This window comes from Mobula birostris, chromosome 6 (assembly GCF_030028105.1).
Source record: "Mobula birostris isolate sMobBir1 chromosome 6, sMobBir1.hap1, whole genome shotgun sequence".
In the NCBI taxonomy this organism is placed as follows: domain Eukaryota; kingdom Metazoa; phylum Chordata; class Chondrichthyes; order Myliobatiformes; family Myliobatidae; genus Mobula; species Mobula birostris.
In genome coordinates this window covers 119,845,598-119,865,540 of record NC_092375.1, presented here as the reverse complement: position 1 = coordinate 119,865,540, position 19,943 = coordinate 119,845,598, and the positions used below count along the sequence as shown (strand labels likewise).

Here is a 19,943-nt window from a genome sequence, read left to right as displayed (position 1 = left end):
TAATCCCCCTCTTGCACACCGATTATATTTCAATTAAAGTCTTTTAAAGCTCTGTCCACATACTAACTCACACAGTTTTGCATTTGTTTCAGAAATGTCCATTATTTTAAAATTCATCACATTTTCAAATCCCCTCCCTGGTACCTCCACTCTGCAATCTGATGCAGCCATCTGATACTCACACTTACCTAGCTCTTTGTTTTAGCCTGACTTGATCATTCCACCACTGGTCTTCAGCTCCCTAAGAGCTTGAGGGTTCCCTCTCCATAAACCTCAGCTTCTCTTGATTTTGTTTGTGTGCCTCGTAGACCAAGCTTTTGTGGCCCTCCCTGACATTTCCTTAAGTTCTGATGTTCCTCTGAATGATTCTGGGAAATCTTGCTGTGTTAAAGAGGATGTGTAGATACAAATTGTTGCTACTGAGTGCAGTGCTGGAACCTGTATTGATAAAGCAGAGGAGGCAACCTGAAGTTAGGAAGATACAAAAAATTCAAATGGATACATTCATCAGATTCAATCACCAGTTGGTTATTTTAGTGAGCTACAAGACCATAAGACAGGAGAGCAGAATTAGGCCATTCTGCCATTTGTTAACCCTCTCAACCCCATTCCCCCTGCCTTCTCATCGTAATGTTTGGCATCCTTACAAATCGAAAAACCTATCAACCTCCAATCACGAACAAGGGAAAATCTGTAGATGCCGGAAAGCCAAGCAGCCTACACAAAATGCTGGGGCAGCTCAGCAGGGCAGGACCTGCTGAAGGGTTTTTGGCTCAAGACATCGACTCTGCTTTTTTTTCATAGATGCTGCCTGGCCTGCTGAGTTCCTCCAGCATTGTGTGTGTTGTACCTATCAACATCTGCGTTAAGTTTACCCCATGACTTGGACTCGACAGACATCTGTGGCAATGAATTCCACAGATTCACCATTGTTTGTCTCAAGTAATTCCTCCTCGTGCCTGTCTTTCTAGTCTGAGCCTCTGCCCTCGGGTCCTAGACTCACCCACTACAGGAAATATCTTCATGTCCACTCTATCAGGCCTTTCAGTATTCAATAGGTTTCAATGAGGTACCCCTTTATCCTCCTTAACTCCAGTGAGTACAGGCCTAGAACCATTAAATGCTCCTCGCACGTTAACCCTTTCATTCCCGCAACAGTTCTAACTCTCTCCAATGCCAGCACATCCTTTCTTGGATAAGGGGCATAAAACTGCTCACAATACTCCAAGGGCGGTCTGACAGATACCTTATAAAACCCCAGAATTGCATCCTAGCTTTTAATATACTAATCCTTTTGAAATGAATGCTAACATTGCATTTGCCTTCCTCTCCACTGAGTCAACCTGCAAGATGATCTTTACGGAAACACAAAATACTCTGCAGACGCTGGGTTCAAAGCAACACTCACAACACGCTGGAGGACGTTGACTGATCGTTTCCACAGATGCGGCCCAACCTGCTGAGTTCCTCCAGCGTGTTGTGAGCGATCTTTACGGAATACTGCACAAGGACTCTCAAGTCTCATTGCACTGATGATTTCTGAATTTTTTTTCCCCGTTTAGAAAATAGTCCATGCTGTTACTCCTTTTGCCAAAGTGCATGACCATACACTTCCCTACACTGTATTCCATCTCAAAGGTTCAAAGCTTCAATTTAATGTCAGAACTGTATACAATATACATCCTGAAATGCTTTTTCTTTGTAAAACACCCACGAAAACAGAGAAGTGCCCCAAGAATGAACGACAGTTAGACATGAGGACCCCAAAGTACCCCCCAGCTCCCCCCTCCCGCATGTAAGCAGCGAGCAACAGTCCTCCGTCCCCCTCCTTTGCCCATTCTCCCAATCTGTCTGAGTCCTTTTGCAAACCCCCTGCTTCCTCAACACTACCTGCCCTTCTCCTATCGTTCAACATCTGCAAACTTGGCCACAAAGCTATCAATTCCATCATCCAAATTATTGATATAAAACGTGTAGAGAAGTGGCCCCAACTTGAACCCTGTGGAACACAACTAGCCTCCTGCAGCCAACCAGAAAAGGTTCCCACTCTTTCCCTCCTGCCAGTCAGCCAATCTTCTATCCATGCTAGTACCTTTCCAGTAATACCATGAGCTGTTATCTTGTTTAGCAGCCTCATGTGCAGCACCTTGTCAACGGCCTTCTGATCATCCAAATAAACAACAGCTACTGACTCTCCTTTATCTATCCTGCTTGTTATTTCTTCAAGAAATTCCAACAGATTTATCAAGCAGGATTTCTATGCTGACTTTGGCCCATTTTAACATGTGCCTCCATGTTCTCTGAAACCTCATCTTTAATATTGGACTTACGAGGTCAGCCTAACTGGCCTGTAATTTTCATTCTTCCCTGAAAGAGTGAAAGTTTGCAATCTTCCATTCCTCCGGAATCATTCCTGAGTCAAGTGATTCTTGAAGGGTCACCTATTAATGGGGGTGAATGTGTGGAATTCTTTGCCACAGAGGGCTGTGGAGGCCAAGACATTGCATATATTTAAAGCGGAGGTTGATAGGGTCTTGATTCGTAAGGGCAAGCAGGAGAGAGGGATAATAAATCAGCCATGATGGAATGGTGGAGCAGACTCGATGGGCTGAATGGCTTAATTCTGCTCCAGTGTATTAAGGCCTTGTGTTTTACACAGGTGTTTAAAATTCTTTACTTCTACCTGCCTGTGTGTGTTTTAGGCTTTTCCCTCGATGGGTGCCGGCTCACCCCTCCACCTTGTGGTGTCACTGTCGACAAGTCTACCTCCCCATGAGCTACTGCTATGCCAAGCGTCTCACAGCACAGGAGGACGAGCTGATCCTCAGCCTGCGCCAGGTACTGTCAGATGCCTACAGCGCCCCTTCCCCCCCCCATGTGCGGAGGGTTGATATTTGTGCTTTTTATTGAACGAGTTCCGCATCTTGAGTTTAACATTTAAACTGGAGCAACTCTGGTTAAACTGGACAGGAGCAACTCACTAAAGTGTCAGGAGTTGTGAATGTTCGGCTGGAAGCTCGGTGTCCAAAAGCAGCGATGCCAACCTAAACGTTAACTCCTGAAGGTAGTGTATTTGCGGAATGTATTGAGTTGAATATTGTACCAGGCGCAAGCTTTCTTTTTGACCGTTCCGTGTTTGAGTTCGCTCTCTCAGTGAGATGCATGCAATATACCCCAAACACCCAGTTCAGAACTGACAATTCTGTCTTTTTGTGCCAATGCTGTCCAGCCTTCTGAGTGCTTCTGGCATCGACGCATGGGAACTTGTGAAAGGTCGAGCCCTACAGGAGATGGAGTTTAGTTCCATTCTTCAGAATGCTTCTGGCTAAGTTATCTAGAAACATACTTTATACTTTATCTAGAAACATACTTTATACTTTATCTAGAAACATACTTTATACTTTATCTAGAAACATACTTTATACTTTATCTAGAAACATAGAAAACCTACAGCACGGTTACAGGCCCTTCGGCCCACAGAGCTGTGTCAAATGTGTCCTTACCTTAGAAATTACTAGGCTTACCCATAGCCCTCTATTTTTCTAAGCTCCATGTACCTATCCAAAAGTCTCTTAAAAGACCCTATGGTATCCGTATCCGCCTCCACCACCATTGCCGGCAGCCCATTCCACACACTCACCATTCTCTGGAGTAAAAAACTTACCCCTGACATCTCTGTATCTACTCCCCAGCACCTTAAACCTGTGTCCTCTTGTAGCAACCATTTCAGCCCTGGGAAAAAGTCTCTGACTATCCACATGATCAATGCCTCTCATCACCTTATACACCTCTATCAGGTCACCTCTCATCCTCCATCGCTCCAAAGAGAAAAGGCCGAGTTCACTCAACCTGTTTTCATAATGCATGCTCCCCAATCCAGGCAACACCCTTGTAAATCTCCTCTGTACTCTTTCTATGGTTTCCACATCCTTCCTGTAGTGAGGCGACTAGAACTGAGCACAGTACTCCAAGTGTAGTCTGACCAGGGTCCTATATAACTGTAACATTATCTCTCGGCTCCTAAATTCAAGTCCACGATTGATGAAGGCCAATACACCGTATGCTTTCTTAACCACAGAGTCAACCTGCACAGTTGCTTTGAGCGTCCTATGGACTCTGACCCCAAGATCCCTCTGATCTCTTGTTGTTTTTCGCAATGACAGTCATCAGAATCAGATTTATTATCCCTGACATAAGTGACGTGAAGTTAGGTGACTTGTCTACAGTGTGAAAACATAAAATTACTGTAAATCGCAAAGATAAATGAATTGTGCAAAAAAGCAAGGAACAGCCACCATTCAGCAATCTAACAGCGGAGGGGAAGAAGTTGTTCCTGAATCACTGAGTTTGGGTCTTCAAGCTCCTTTACCTCCTCCCCGATGGTAGTAACGGGAAGAGGGCAAGTCCAGGATGCTGAGGGTTCTGAGTGATGGATCTGCCTCTTGAAAGTGGCCTCGATGGCAGGCAAGGTTCAAAGTTCAAGGTCAATTTGTTATCAGAATATTTATATGTCACCATGTCACTGGGATTCATTTTATTGCGGGCATTCATAGTAGTGTAAAGAAATACAATAGAATCAATAAAAAACGACACACAAACTAAGACTGACAAATAACCAATGTGCGGATGGAGACCAACTATGCAAATGCAAAAAAAATTAATACATAGGAAATTAAATATTACTGAGAGCATGAGTTGTTGAAAGTGAGTCTGTAGGTTCTGGAATCAGTTCAGTGTTGAGGTGAGTGAAGTTATCCACACTGGTTCAGGAGCCTGATGGTTGAGGAGTAATAACTGTTCCTGAACCTGGTGGAGTGGGACCCAAGGCTCCTGTACCTCCTGCCCGATGGCAGCAGTGAGAAGGGAGTGTGGCCTGGACGGTGGGCTTATGCCCATGACGGAAGGTGCTGAGTCTGCGACGCTTTGTGACCTCCTGCAGTCCCGCACGTTGGAAGCTCCGTACTAAGCTGTGATGCAGAGTCACAATGCTCTCTACCGTACAACTGTAGAAGTTTGCAAGTGTCTTTTGTGACATACAGAATGTCCTCAAGCTCCTAATGCAGTAGAACCACTGACGTGTCGTCTTTGTCATTGCAGATTGTTGTTTCATTGCTGACTCTAATTCATAGAAACTTTTACACTGGGACTTGAGTTACAGGGACAGGTCAAGGCTTTATCCCCTGCTGCAAGGGAGAATGAAGGGAGATTTGACAGGTTTACAAAATTATGAGGTGTATAGATAGGGCAAATGCAAGCAGACTTTTACCACTGAGGTTGGTCGACGCTAGAGGTCATGGGTTAAGGGTAAAAGGTGAACCTGAGGGGGAACTTCACTCGGAGGTAGTGAGAGTATGGAACGAGCTGCCAGTGGAAGTGGTGGATACAGGTTTGATTTTTGCATTTAAGAGAAGTACATGGACGGTAGGGCGATTTCAGGGTAAGAGGCAGAATAAAAGTTTGGCACGGTCTAAATGGCCAAGGGGCCTGTTTACTGTGCTGAAGTGTGCTATGACTCTATTGACCCTGAGGAGGACATCAAACCGCTGAAAAATTGGATCTTGTGTTACTACAGGAGCTCTACATTGAGGATTATGAGACCATTGACTGGCCTGGCCAGCGAAACAACGTGGCGGCCTGCGATCTTTACACGCCTCACAGCAAGCTCCTCACTGCGGCATACGGTATGGAGAATTCCTTCGGTTTTCCAGTGTGGACGTGTTTTGAACATACCTTTGTTTTTAGGTAACACGGTCAATGTTCAGTTTTTGTTTTTAACATTCTCTATGAAAAGGTACTCTGTTCTGATCTCTCTTTTCCTTCTAAGGTGAGGTAATGTCCTGGAGACGTGTTTCAGGAGCTCGGCCTCTGATGATTATCGATCAGAAACAGAACCCAGTCATTATGACTTGAGGCTCTTTAACAACACACAGGGGCTGAGTTATCTAAAGAGCTAACTGAATACTGGCTTTTACTTTATTTTATTGTTTTTACCTATGAGACACAGCACGGTAACAGGCCCTTCTGGCTCAATGAGCCTGCGTTGCCCAATTACACCCATGTAACCAATTAACCTACTAACCCGTGCATGTGGGCCTTTACTCGCTGGAGTTTAGAAGGATCTCATTGAAACCTATGGAATATTGAAGGTCCTAGATAGAGTGGTTGTGGAGAAGATGTTTCCTATAGTAGGGGAATTTAGAACCGCAGGAACAGCCTCAGGATACAAGGATAATCCTTTAGTACAGAGATGAGGGGAGTGGAGAAGACTAGATGGGCTGAATGGCCTACTCCTGTCTTATGATCTCAGGGTCTTTGGAATGTAGGAGGAAACTGGAGCACCTGGAGAAATCCCACATGGTTATGGGGAGAACGTGCAAATTCCTTCCACACAAAGACTGACCAACAATCAACGTGTAAACAAAGACCACCTGTGCAAATACAAACACAAATAGTAAATAAACAGTGAGAACTTGAGTTGTAGAGTCCTTGAGAGTGAGTTCACAGGCTGTGCAGTCAGCTCGGAGTTGAGGTGAGCGAGGTTATCCACACTGGATCAGGAGCCGGATGGTTGAGGGGTAATAATGGTTCCTGGTGTGGAACCGGAGGCTCCTGTACCTCCTCTCCAGTGGCAGCAGCCACTGGATGGTGATGGATGCTTGAGACTGAATCCCTTGTAGAAGCGCTCCATGGTGGGGAGAGTGTTACCTGTAATTGAAAAGTCAATGTCGAAGCTCTGCTAAAAACAGGCAGTAGGCTGATGTTCCTTGGTTCCTTCTCACTTCCTCCTCCACCATACAGCGTATTCTACCATGAATAAACACGGACATGAGTGCATCATTCTGCAGCAGTGTTTGCGTAGCGCTTTGATTCCGCCGGCGATCTCTGATTCCGCCGCTGACGACAGGGGATTTGTACATTCTCGCCGTCACCGCGTGGGTTTCCTCTGGGTACTCTGGTTTCCTCCCACCTTCCAAAGACCCTGAGATCATAAGACAGGACATCCGGTTATGGTGTGGGCATGCTGCGCAGGCGCCGGAAACGCAGCGTCAGTTGTGACCTGCCCCCCCTCCAGTACATCGCAAGCAAAGATGCAAATGGCACAGTTGAGTGTTCGTTTTCAGATTCTGTACATGTGACAGGTGACGATAATTCTCCATCCAGTCACTTAGTGTGTGACGTGCTGCTAAATTCGGGCTCTTTTGTTTTTTGCAGTTTTGCTCAATGTGTACGAGGAATACCACAGCGCAAGCCTGAGGAAATGGGCAGTGTCAGAGCTGTACGACCACATCATGGCTGACGACAGGTTCACAAAGTGCATTAGCATTGGGCCGGTATGTGTCAACTCAAAATACTTGTTTGGCGCATATATTATCATAATGATGACGACGTCGACTCAGACCGAAGAGGCCTGTGTCGGGCATTTTCATGCCTTACCAGGCACAGTTTGAAAGGCTGCGCGGGGCGCCACTCCTCGCACAGACAAGTGCTCTATTATCATAGAACATGGAATATTACATCACAGTACAGGCCCTTCGGCCCACAATGTTGTGCTGACCCTTTAACCTGCTGTAAGATCAATCTACCTTTCCTTCCCACATAGTCCTCCATTCTTCCTTTGTCTATGTGCCTATCTAAATTTTTTAAATGCACTAATATATCTACTTTTACCACAACCCCTGGCAGGATGTTCCAGGCACTCACCCACCCACCACGCTCTTTGTGAAGAACCTACCGCTGACAACCGCCCCCCCACCCCCCATACTTTCCTCCAATCACCTTAAAATTGTGCCCCCACGTATTAGCCATTTCTGCCCTGGGTAAAGGTCTTTGGCTGTCCACTCTTAACAATGCCTCTTGTCATCGTGTATACCTCTATCTAGTGTATCAGTGACTGTATGCACCTTTGGACCCTGTCAGTGCTAAGTAGACATTTTGTAGATACAGCTTTGCAATGTTTGTTTTTTGTGTAAGCAAGCTAAAAGGACTGTGGGAGAATGTGCAAATTGCAAGTAACGGACACGAGCAGGAGCAGGCTACCAGGCCCTGCAAGCCTTCCCCACTATTCAATAGGATCACTTCTGATCCACGAGGGCCTCTGCCTCTCTTCAGCCAGTTCCCCATAACCCTTAATCCCTCAATCATTCAAATGTTTATCTGTCTCCATCTTAAATATCTGCAGCAATCTGCCCTCTACCACCACTGAGCGATTAATTACCCCGAGAGATGAAATTTCTGCATAGCTCAGCTTTAACTGGTCAGCCTCTTAGCTTGTTGCTGTCCCCCAGTTTGTGCCTCTCGTTAGTATTTAAAGCTGCTTGATGGTATGTAGGATCCATGGCGTTAGACATAACAGACTTTAGGAGTAAAGGAATTATACTAAGTGGTAAACACTAAGAATTAATGTTCACAATATATTGAAAATCCTTAGTTACCTATTCACTAAGGTACGGCAATGTTTAACAAAATGTGTTTAGTTGCTCTTGAAATCATTAGCTCCGTAATTTTTAATATAAGTTTGTAATTTGTAACAGGTGGCTGTAATCTTGGATGGCAACCTAATTTTATTAATCTGCTCAGAACATATTTACAGCATATTTACTTCTTAAATTTAACAATCTGTGTGGCCGTGTTACTAAATAATGTGACTAAGTTACTTCAGCTAAATACTGAAACTTGATATATTTGAATGAAATTGGGGAAATCTTTTCACTAAGTTGATGGGGAGGCATTGTAGCATAGTAGTTAGTGTGGCACTATTACAGGGCCAATGTTCACTGATCGGGGTTTGATTCCCACCATTGTCTGTCAGGAGTTTGCACATTCTCCCCGTGACCACATGGATTTCTTCCGGGTGCTCCAGTTTCCTCCCACAGTCCAAGGATGTATAGTTAGGGTTAGTGAGTTGTGAGCATGCTATGTTGCCCCAAGTGTTATCCTCGCCTGAGGAATGTACTGATGAAAGGTTTTGGACCAAAATATCAACTGTTTATTCACTACCTGATGTACTGAGTTCCTCCAGTATTTAGATTAGATTATGAGATTATGAGGACACGCAGTCCTCTTTTATTGTCATTTAGTAATGCATGCATTAAGAAATGATACAATATTCCTCCGGTGTGATATCACAGAAACACAGGACAGACCAAGACTGAACAACTAACAAAAACCACATAATTATGACATATAGTTACAACAGTGCAAAAATACCATAGCTTCATGAAGAACAGGCCATGGCACAGTAAAAAAAAAGTTCAAAGTCTCTCGCAAGTCCCACATCTCATGCAGACGGGAGAAGGAAGAAAACTCTCCCTGCTATGCCCGACCACAGTCCGACTCTGAGTCGTCCGAAAACTTTGACCTCCGATCAGCCCTCCAACACCGAGTACCGAGCACCATCTCTGCCAAATGCTTTGACCCCAGCCCTGGTCGCCAGCAGCAGGCAAAGCTGGGGATTTTGGGGCCTTCCCTCCGGAGATTCTCAATCGCACAGTAGCAGCGGCAGTGAACCGGGCATTTCAGAAATTTCTCCAGATGTTCCTCTGTGCTCTCACGTCTGTCTCCATCAAATCAGAATTGTGCACAGCATCCTACTTACAAATACGATATCATTTCACCGGAGAGCTGGGCACTGCATCGCGCCGCCATCTTCTCCTCCCGCCACATTTAGTGTGTGTTACAATCCTTGCTGACTTGATATGACACAAAGGATGAATTTTACTGCACATTTCACTGCACATGTGACAAGTAAAGCTATGTTTATTATGGAAGAGAAATATTCCTTCAACTTCAATGAACACAGGGACTCTGCTGCTCATTTGCAAGCATCTTGTAAGCTGGAGTGTGCGATTGTTTGCCGGCATTCTGAAGCTATATTCTTTAATGCCTCTGAATCTCATTCATTGGTTCCAGGCCTTTCCGCAGAGGTAATAATATGCTTTTCTTTTAATTTCGAAGCAATTGTGTATAGATCAAAGTAAATTTATCAGCAAAGTCACCATATACCTCTTTGAGATTCTTGCAGGCATTCACAGTAGAACAAAGAAAGGGAATAGAATCAATGGAAAACTACACACAAACTACATAATAATAGAGCATAGAACTTAGAAAGCCTACAGCACAATATAGGCTTTTTGGCCCACAAAGCTGTGCCGAAATGTCCTTACTATAGAAATTACCTAAGGTTACCCATAGCGCTCGATTTTTCTAAGCTCCGTGTACCTATCCAGGAGTCTCTTTAAAAGACCGTATCGTATCCGCCTCCACGACCATCGCTGGCAGCCCATTCCACGCACTCACCACGCTCTGCATAAAAAAAACCTACCCCTGACATCCCCTCTGTACCTACTTCCAAGCACCTTAAGACTGTGCCCTCTTGTGTTAGCCATTTCAGCCCTGGGAAAAGCCTCTGACTATCCACACGATCAATGCCTCTCATCATCTTATACACCTCTATCAAGTTACCTCTCTTCCTCCGTCACTCCAAGGAGGAAAGGCTGAGTTCACTCAACGTATTCTCATAAGACATGCTCCCCAATCCAGGCAATTAATAAGTAAATAATGCTGAGAACATGGGTCCTTGAAAATGAGTCGATTGCTTGTGGAATCAGTTTGGAGTTGAAGTGAGTGAAGTTATCCACGCAGGTTCAGGAGCCGGATGATTGATGGATAATAACTGTTCCTGAACCTGGTAGTGTGGGACCTGAAGCTCCTGGACCTCCTTTCTGATGGCAACAGTGAGAAGAGAGCATGGCCTGGATTGTGGGAGTCCTTGATGATGGATGCTGCTTTCCTGTGGTAGATGTTCTCAATAGTGGGGAGAAATTTCTTTAGCCAGAGGGTGGTGAATTTGTGGAATTTGTTGCCACATGCAACTGTGGAGGCCAGGTCATTGGGTGTATTTAAAGCAGAGATTGATAGGTTCTTGATTGGACACGGCATCAAAGGTTACGGGGAGAAGGCTGGAAAATGGGATTGAAGAAGAGAAAAAAATGATCAGCCATGATTGAACGGCGGAGCAGACTCGATGGGCCAAATGGCCTAATTCTGCTCCTACGTCTCATGGTCTTATGGCTTTGCCTGTGATAAACTGGGCTGTATCCACCACTATTCATAGGCTACTTTTTATATACTTAATGCAGGAATTGCACCTGTGGTGTTTTAACTTGCAGATGTCTGTGAGTAATTTCTAGCTTGAGCATTTGTTCAACTCCTCCCCAAAGTCTGAGAGATGAGGCGAACCAGAGAGGAACCTAATAAGCTGACATCCACTGTATCCAGATTTGGCATACTCTCTGGTATTGATACCCATGTAAAAATTTCATTCTGATTCACAGAGAGCAAATCAACCCTACGGGTGTAGGCTTTGGCAGCAAGGATGAGGAAAACATGTTTAAAAAATACAACACATCCATTTGGGTAAACTGAACATGGATTACTCCTTGCACACTGTGCACTCATGACACGAGAATTTCCCTTCTTGGAAGTGGTGGTAAGTTGGTAACAGTCACTGTACTCAGTTGTCCTTGCTACAGAGGAGGTCACTTGGACAGGGTCACTTTGAATGACATCCTTTATGCTTCAGATTATTAATGACTGTGTCTGTCCTCCAGATCTCCAAAACAATCAATATGTTAGTTCGCTGGCATGTGGAGGGTCCTGAGTCTCCTGCTTTCCTGGAACACGTTTCTCGTATCCCAGACTATCTTTGGTAAGTCGTCTCTTGAGATTACTTTGGGGTGAGAGTAACAGCTAGGCTTGAAGTGAGAATGGGGTGGAGACGTACCCAACAACCAGTAATCTGCTTGTTGACGTGTTTTGCTTGACCCAAGATATTCGTTAGTGTCATGCCTATTCAAGGTGACAGATGGAGTTCAACCAGAAAAGTGTGAAGCGATTCATTTTGGAAGGTCAAGTTCAAAGGCAGAATACAGAGGGAATGGCAGGATTCTTAGCAGTGAGGAGGAACAGAGGGAACTTGGGGTGCACGTCCATAAATCCTGCAAGGTTGCCGCAGAAGTTGATAGGGTTGTTCAGAAAGTGTATGGTGTGTTGACCTTCATTAGGTGGGAGATTCAAGAGCCATGAGATAACGTTTCAGCTCTGTAAAGCCCTGGATAGACCTCACTTGCAATGTTGTGCTCAGTTCTGGTTGCTTCGTTATAGAAAGGATGTGGGAGCTTTAGAGAGGGTGCAGAGGAGATTCACCAGGATGCTGCCTGGACTATAGGGCATGCCTTGTGAAGATGAGTTCTGTGAGCTGGGATTTTCTCTGGAGCGAAGGAGGATGAAAGGTGTCTGACAGAGGTATACAAGGTGAAAAGAGGCATAGATTGAACGGCTAGCCAGAGACATTTTCCCCAGGCAGAAGTAGCTAATATGAGGGGCATAATTTTAAGGTGGTTGGAGGACAGTTTAGGGGGGATTACAGAATTAAGTTCTTTATACAGAGGGTGGTGGATGCATGGAGTGCCCTGCCAGAGATGGTGGTAGAGGTAGATACATTAGGCACATTAAGAAACTCTGTGATGGGCACATGAATGATAGAAAATGGAGTGTTATGGAGGAGGGCACGGTTAGGTTTATCTTAACATACTAATCAGTCATGGTTAGGTTGATCAGTAGGTTAAAAGGTCGGCACATATTGTTTGTCCAAAGGGCCTGTAGTGTTCTATGTTCTAATACTGTTACCCCTGACTTGTTTAAAAACATTAAGGGCATTGATGACACAAAATACTCTGCAGATGCTGGGGTCAAAGCAACACTCACAACATGCGTTTCGGGCCGGAACCCTTCGTCAGGACTTCTTTGGTGTTGAGTCCTGACGAAGGGTTCTGGCCCAAAACGTTGACTGATCGTTTACACGGATGCTGCCCGACCTGCTGAGTTCCTCCAGCGTGTTGTAAGGGCACTTGATGAGTTCTTTCAGTTAGTTTTTAGCTAGACAATTAAAAGGCATATGTGGAAGTTGTGGTAAAGCAAGGGTTAAAGACAGTATCCAGGCAAGGATAGCCTGAGGCACTTGTAGTCAAGAGAGTTCTTTGAAATGGGATCACTGGAGACAGCCTTGCTTACTGCAGACAATGACTGTGGCAGTGTGTAATTGACCTCAAAGAACATACAGTAGCTTGCCTTTACACAGTAGGGGGCGCCAGAGACAGATGAGATAGGAATATGAGGAAGGATATGAAATACGCTCAGCAAGTAAGGGACAATTACTTTAGTAACCTGTCAGCTTGTAGTTTCTATTGACTTTTAACACCTCTATGTGAAAGGCAATTGATCTTGCAAGTAAGGAATTCAAACGTACAAAAATTTACCAAGTGGTCAATATCTGCAACTGATAAGCCGATTCTGTATAAAACTTGCACTTACTCTCCTGGCTTCAGGACAGTGTGTGTGACAGGCCACACTGTTCTCCTTGTGCACAAGTACAATAAAGGGCGATTGAGTTGTGAATATGCGTGTGTTCTGGGTCCAGTTATTTTACTACCAATGAATCCACAAGGACTGAAAGATTGTAAGAAGGTTGTTCAGAGAATTGGAGGCTTTGACATTCACAGAATAGGCAACTCTGACTTTCTGAGTTTTTTGCCAGTGATTGTAAAGATCTTTGTCCTTTCTTTGGTATCGCATTGTTTTCATTGTTAAGAGGTAGGTTTATTTGGATTGCTTCCACCAGAATATTACTCCAAAAGAAAATAATTGTGTTACTTTTGCATATTAAACTACTGTTTAGCTTCTTACGCACTTCTTTACAGGTGAGGTAAGGCTGAGAAAAGATCTGAAACGGAGGCAGATGCTGTTGTATTCAGACACCAAAGTCAAGTTTATTATCATATGCACAAGTACAAGAGGCAGCAAAAAGCTTACTTACAGCAGCACCGTAGCCACGGAGCACTGTTGTTGTAGCGTGCTGTATAACGGTGGTGAATGTGGGGAGCTTGGGTTGAGATGTTTGGTGTTGCGGTGTTCGCCGAACTTGGCAATGAGTTTTTGCAGATGTTTCATCACCATTTAGGGTGACACCCTCACTGCGCAGTTGTTGGTGTTTCTCCCTGGAGGTGCTCATGTTGATATAGGCTTTTGTTGACATCGCAATCGCGCACAAACCAACAGCAACCTTAAGGAAGCTTGTCTCAAGATATCAGTAAAGACAGCTGACAAAAGCAATGTGTTGAATCAGGTCTTGCGGGTCTAGCAAGTGATACAGAAAGCACTCTCTGCGAATAGGTATGTTAATCATTTATTAACAAACAGTAAAAATTTGACCAAACATTCACGTTCCCCAAGTTACAGAATCTACAAAACTGAATATTCAACCAATATACGCTCAACAAACATACTTCGCTAAAAGCATGTGCAGAGCATACCTTCCCGATGGTCACGTGCACCACTTACCTTAAACAAAGGAAGAGAGACAGAACCTCCCACGCGTGCTCTCTATATACCCGGGATATTTGAAACTGGATACCAGACAGTTAACCAATGGGAAAAGCACTTGCAGTTTCAAAACAGGACAAAGCAACTTTCGACAATAAGAATAAGGCACTCCACCCCTCGAAAGTTGCGAATGTGATGAACCTCCCTCAAACTAATATGACTCTCACAAACTCCTTAAGTTACATATAAAACATAGAAGTACAATGCCCAGTACAGTAAACCCAGTAGTCCACCAGCCCCCTGCGCCCCAAAAGGCCCCCAGACCCACCCTGGTGTGACCTGCCCCCCCCTTTCACTTCATGTTACACACTGTCTCTCAGGATGTGATCAACCAGGTGAGTGGCACTACCTGACTCGTCCGAGATGTAGGTGACCAATTACAGTACAAGTGCCTCCTTCCTCCATGGGCAGGTCATCGAAATCAGTTCCCGGGACAACCTGGCCACAACATGCCGAGAATGGCTATCATTTAAAACATTCTTCCTTTGTAATTGCGCTCTTACCAACCAGCAGGGACAAGGTGCTCATCCAGGGCACTGGGTTGGCATAAATATGCACCATATATCAACTGCACCACCCTGTGGGAACCACGGGTGGGCTTAGGGACTGCATATTCAGTAAGTGTCATCCAGCTTCCAGCAAGTGCCCAGCTTCACAGCACCATTTGGCACAGACACAGCCATCCCAGGATACTGTTCCTGCTCACGCTGGCCATCCACCTCGTACCTTGTACCAGTACCCAACACACCACCCACACCAACACTCTGTCAGGTGGAGAAATCCCTTTAAGAGTCAGGACATTCCAGTTATATAGGAAAATAACAGCCCTTAAAGCACTTCCTCCACCAGGGCTAGTAAGGCTCAACTTAGGCTGTTACCATACTTTGGGTTAAGGTCGGCTGAATTGAACTACTCCTCCTCGCTCTCCCAAAACAGAAAGCCAAAACCCGAGAAGCCAGGTGATCTCTCCCATCGACCTTTTCTTTGTTGTCAAAGGGATCACTGTCAGTGGCACCCCTTCTGTGATGTAGCAAGGAGTCCTCAAATTCAGCAGTCTGACCCGTTGGTCCAGTGTGCAAATTGAAATGCCATCCCTGGGAAGGTATCACAGGATCTCCCACCACAAGTCAGCGTCCACCGCTTTGCCATTCTGTAACACAAATGCACTTGCTGCTGATTAGTCACTGGGTATTTAGAAAACACAAAAACAACAAAACTACTAGAATTGAGTATTCAACCAAATATTCAATTCCCTCTGAAGTGTGGGCACCTTGTATCTGGAATAAAGTTACCCAAATTTCTACCAAACTTCTCAGATTTCATATGGCCACTATGAAATGAGTCATCCTTAAAACCAATTTCATGAGGAAACAAGTAACAAAGTAACAGATTAAGACAATAAATACGTAACAGATTAAGAAAACAAATAAGGTAACTGACTAAACAGACACAAGAAGCAAAGTAACAGATTAGAAAACAAAACACAAAGCACAGGCTGTGTTCTTCAGACCTTCGTACGGAACTGAAAAAAGGCAGTTCATTTCTCCCACCCACACATGCTCTCTACATACTCAGGATATTTGAAACTGATATTTGTGTTGGCGCATGGCCAAGTGGTTAAGGCGCTCGTCTAGCGATCTGAGCCTTGGCTGAGGTAGCATGTTGTGTCCTTGAGCAAGGCACTTAACCACACATTGCTTTGCAACGACAGCGGTGCCAAGCTGTATGGGTCCTAATGCCCTTCCCTTGGACAGCATCAGTGGCGTGGAGAGGGGAGACTTGCAGCATGGGCAGCTACCAGTCTTCCATATAACCTTGCCCAGGCCTGCGCCCTGTGCCCCAAGGCACAAATCTGTGGTCTCATGAGACTAATGGATGCCTATATAAAAAAAAATTTGAACCCTGACACCAGGCAGTTAACCAATGGGAAAAGCAGCTGCAATTTCTAAATTAGCCAAAGTGACTTTCGACAATCAGAATAAGCCTTGTCCCCGCTACAGGAGAGTATGGTATACAGGTTCATGTGGAGACTGCAGCAAGAACTACGATGGCCAGACAGGACATAAACTCTCAGCTGGTTTACGGGAACACAAACTGGCGGTATATAGACATGATCCACTGTCGCTGACCTTGGTACACGAAGACCGAGAAGGACACCGCGGAGGATCTGGCGCAGGTAAACGCCAAGCAGACACGAGGATCTTTAGAAGCGTGGTTCTCTTCTGATAACTCCATAAACAAACGTATCAAAATAGACGCCATCTACGAATCCCTAAGAGCCAATAGAATTCAAAGGTCAACTGAAGGGCTAGCAAATCAGGACTGAGGCAAGTGAACGGGGGCCCATGAGAGACACCAACAACTGTGCACTGAGGATGTCACTTCGACTGGTGATGAAATGTCTGCAGGCTAGTTGCCAAAGCTCGGCGTACACCACAACTTCAAATGCTGTGTGCTCGTATATTAAGCAATACCTTGATGCAAGAAGATAAATCTTAGAATCCATTGCAACCTTGCCAACTAAACAAACATTGTTTCTGAGATTAGGCTCTAAGTGTATATCTGGGTACATTTTAATTGCTGCTCATGTGATGCTATGTGGCTGTGATGCTGCTACAAGTAAGTTTTCATCTGCACCTGTGCATACTTGTATCTGTGCACATGGCAATAAACTCAACTTTGATGTGGTTAGACGTTTCACAAAATAACTTAAATCCAACCGTCCCCCCACAAACACGAGTAACGGGTTGTCCTGCCCTTCCTATTCACTCCGTCCATACCCCCTTATCGTTTTATTCATCTCCATTAAACCTTCCTTCAGCACCCGTTGTTCTGAATACGGAACAACGAACACAAGGGCACAGTAGAGACCCTTTGGCCCATGATGTTTTGCCGGCCTTTTAACCTACTCGAAGATCAATCTAACCCTTCCCCCTCACACACAGAAGCCCTCCATTTTCTATCATCCATGTGCTGATCTAAGAATTTCTTAAATACCCCTAATCTACCTGCCTCTACCACCACCCCTGATGGCACGTTCCATTCACCCATCACTCCCTGTGTTAAAAATCTACCCCTGACCTCCCCCTATCCTCTAATCACCTTCAAATTATGCCCTCCCATGTTAGGTATTGCCACCCTGGAAAAAAAGTGCGGACAGTCCACCCTATCTACACCTGTTATCATGTACACCTCTCTCAAATCACCTCTCATCCTCCTTCGCTCCAAATCAAAAAACCCAAGCTTGCCCACCCTGCCCTCGTAAGACACGCTCTCTAATCCAGGCAGCATCCTGGTAAGTAAGTTGCCTCTGCACCCTCTCTAAAGCTTCCATATCCTTCTGACAATGAGCCAACCAGAACTGAACCCAATACTCCATGTGGTCTTAGCAGAGTCTTATAAAGCTCAGTAGATTAGCCCAGCAGTTGTGGGCTTTCTTCGTGCTTATAAGCTTCTCAGCTTTGGCAGTGTCCTCTCCTCTCTCAGAAGACATCAGTGTTTAACTGGCTGGGCATTCACCCCACTCAGTATCAGAATCAGGTGTACTGTCACTGACGTATGTGGTGAAGTTTCTTGTTTTATACAGTGCAATACACAAAATCTAGTAGAGTTCAGCTGTGCAGCACCATTGCCCTGTGCTGAGCTGCTCAGAAACCAGCGGAGAGTGTTGGCTTGGTGGTTATTGGAACTGTCGAGTGACCGAATGAAATACCATCATGGTATCATTTATTGCAATGAGGTACACCGAGGGAACTTCTCCACCAGTCTCTCTCTTGCATTGCAACACCAGCCAAAGCTGGAAACTAATTCATAGGTCAAATATCTACAGGTGCTGGGGCTCATGCCAGTGGGTAGGTGCCCTGCATAGTGTCTTGCATCTCTCTGTGTCAGTGATATCATTCCCTGCCGATGCTGAGATGCTAAGGTCTGAATGGGAAAAGATGCACAACAGAGATAATTTGCTTGCCATAAGAGGTGGGAAGAGAAATCGAGTCTGTTCCATGTTCCCATGGCTAATTCATTATCTCTCTCAATCCTATTCTCCTGCCTTCTCCCTGTAACCTTTGACACCCTTTTTAATCATGAATCTATCAACCTCTCCCTTAAATATACCCAGTGACGACCTCCACAGCCATCTGTAGCAATGAATTCCACGGATTCACCAACCTCTAGCTAAAGAAATTCCTCCTCATCTCTGTTCTAAAGGAATGTCCTTGTATTCTGAGGCTGTGCCCTCTGGTCCTAGACTCGCCCACTATGGGAATCATCCTCTCCACATCCACTCTGTCTAGCCTTTTCATTACTCAATAGGTTTTCAATGAGATCCCCCTTTATCTTCTAAACACCAGTGAGTACAGGCCCAGATCCATCAAATGCTCCTCATACACTAACCCTGTCATTCCTGAGATCATTCTTGTGAACCTCTTCTGGACTCTCTCCAATGCCAGCACATCCTTTCTTAGACAAGGGGCCAAAACTGCTCACAATACTCTAAATTCAGTCTGACCAATGCTTTATAAAGCCTCAGCATTACTTATCACTAATAATTAATTTGCTTACTAATTGTAAAAACGTCAGTGAACAAGGTTGATGCACACAGGCTGTTTCCGAGGGTTGGAGAATCATATTGAAGGTGAGAGGTGGAGAGATTTCCTCTGAAGCAGAGTGGTAACTTTTTCACCCAGCAGCTGGTCTGCAGGAATGAGCTGCCTGAGGTAGTGCTTAAAGCAGGTATATTAACAACATTTACATGGATGGGAAAGCTCAAAAGGGTTATGGGCCAAATGCAGGCAAATGGGATTAGCTTGGACGGGAATCCCATTTGGCATGCAGATTTAAAAATCAAAATTGTTTATTGTCACTTTTCAGAACAGGAGTGTAAAGGAGAACAAAATGATTGTTGTTCTGGATCCGACAGCACAAATAAAATACAAAAAGCATAAAACACAATAAATAAAAATATAAAAGTAACCCTATAAAACATAATGTTCAGGTAACTGTTATATACAGAGGCTGATTGTATGTACTGCAGATAAAATGATACTAGCTGATGTGTATGTAGTGGTGGTGGGCGGGTTAATAGGTGAAGGTGTTGATCAGCCTGACGGCTTGGGGGAAGTAACTGTGTTTGAGGTTAGTGGTCCTGTTGTGGGTCCTGTGTAGGCTCTTCCCTGATGGGAGTGGGACAAACAGTCCATGAGCAGGGTGGGTGGGATCCGTCACGATATTGCTGGCCTTTTACTGGCACCTTTCGGTATACGTGTCCTTGATGGCGGGTGGCTGGTGCTAGTGATGCATTGGGCAATTTTAATTACTCGTTGTAAAGCCCTCCTGTCCACTGCAGTGCAGCTTCAGTACCACACAGTGACACAGAACGTTAGGATGATCTCCACTGCACACCTGTAGAGGGGTCTGTTTCCATAACGTATAAATCTCTGACTCTGTCAGTGATGTGTTGGGGTTAAGAAAGGGTTAGCAGATGAAGAACGTTTGATGGCTCTGGG

At 44.9% G+C, this 19,943-nt stretch overlaps 1 protein-coding gene across 2 annotated transcripts in view; it reads left to right on the top strand.

Moving 5' to 3' along the window:
• The window catches only part of lss (lanosterol synthase (2,3-oxidosqualene-lanosterol cyclase)), a 106,264-nt gene that overhangs the window by 30,534 nt on the left and 55,787 nt on the right, over nucleotides 1-19,943 (top strand). For both annotated transcript variants that reach the window (XM_072261168.1, XM_072261169.1), the window contains exons 7-10: nucleotides 2,703-2,838; nucleotides 5,573-5,681; nucleotides 7,213-7,331; nucleotides 11,610-11,707. In XM_072261168.1, the coding sequence (XP_072117269.1) occupies nucleotides 2,703-2,838; nucleotides 5,573-5,681; nucleotides 7,213-7,331; nucleotides 11,610-11,707 (462 nt within the window). The remainder of the gene's footprint in view (nucleotides 1-2,702; nucleotides 2,839-5,572; nucleotides 5,682-7,212; nucleotides 7,332-11,609; nucleotides 11,708-19,943) is intronic.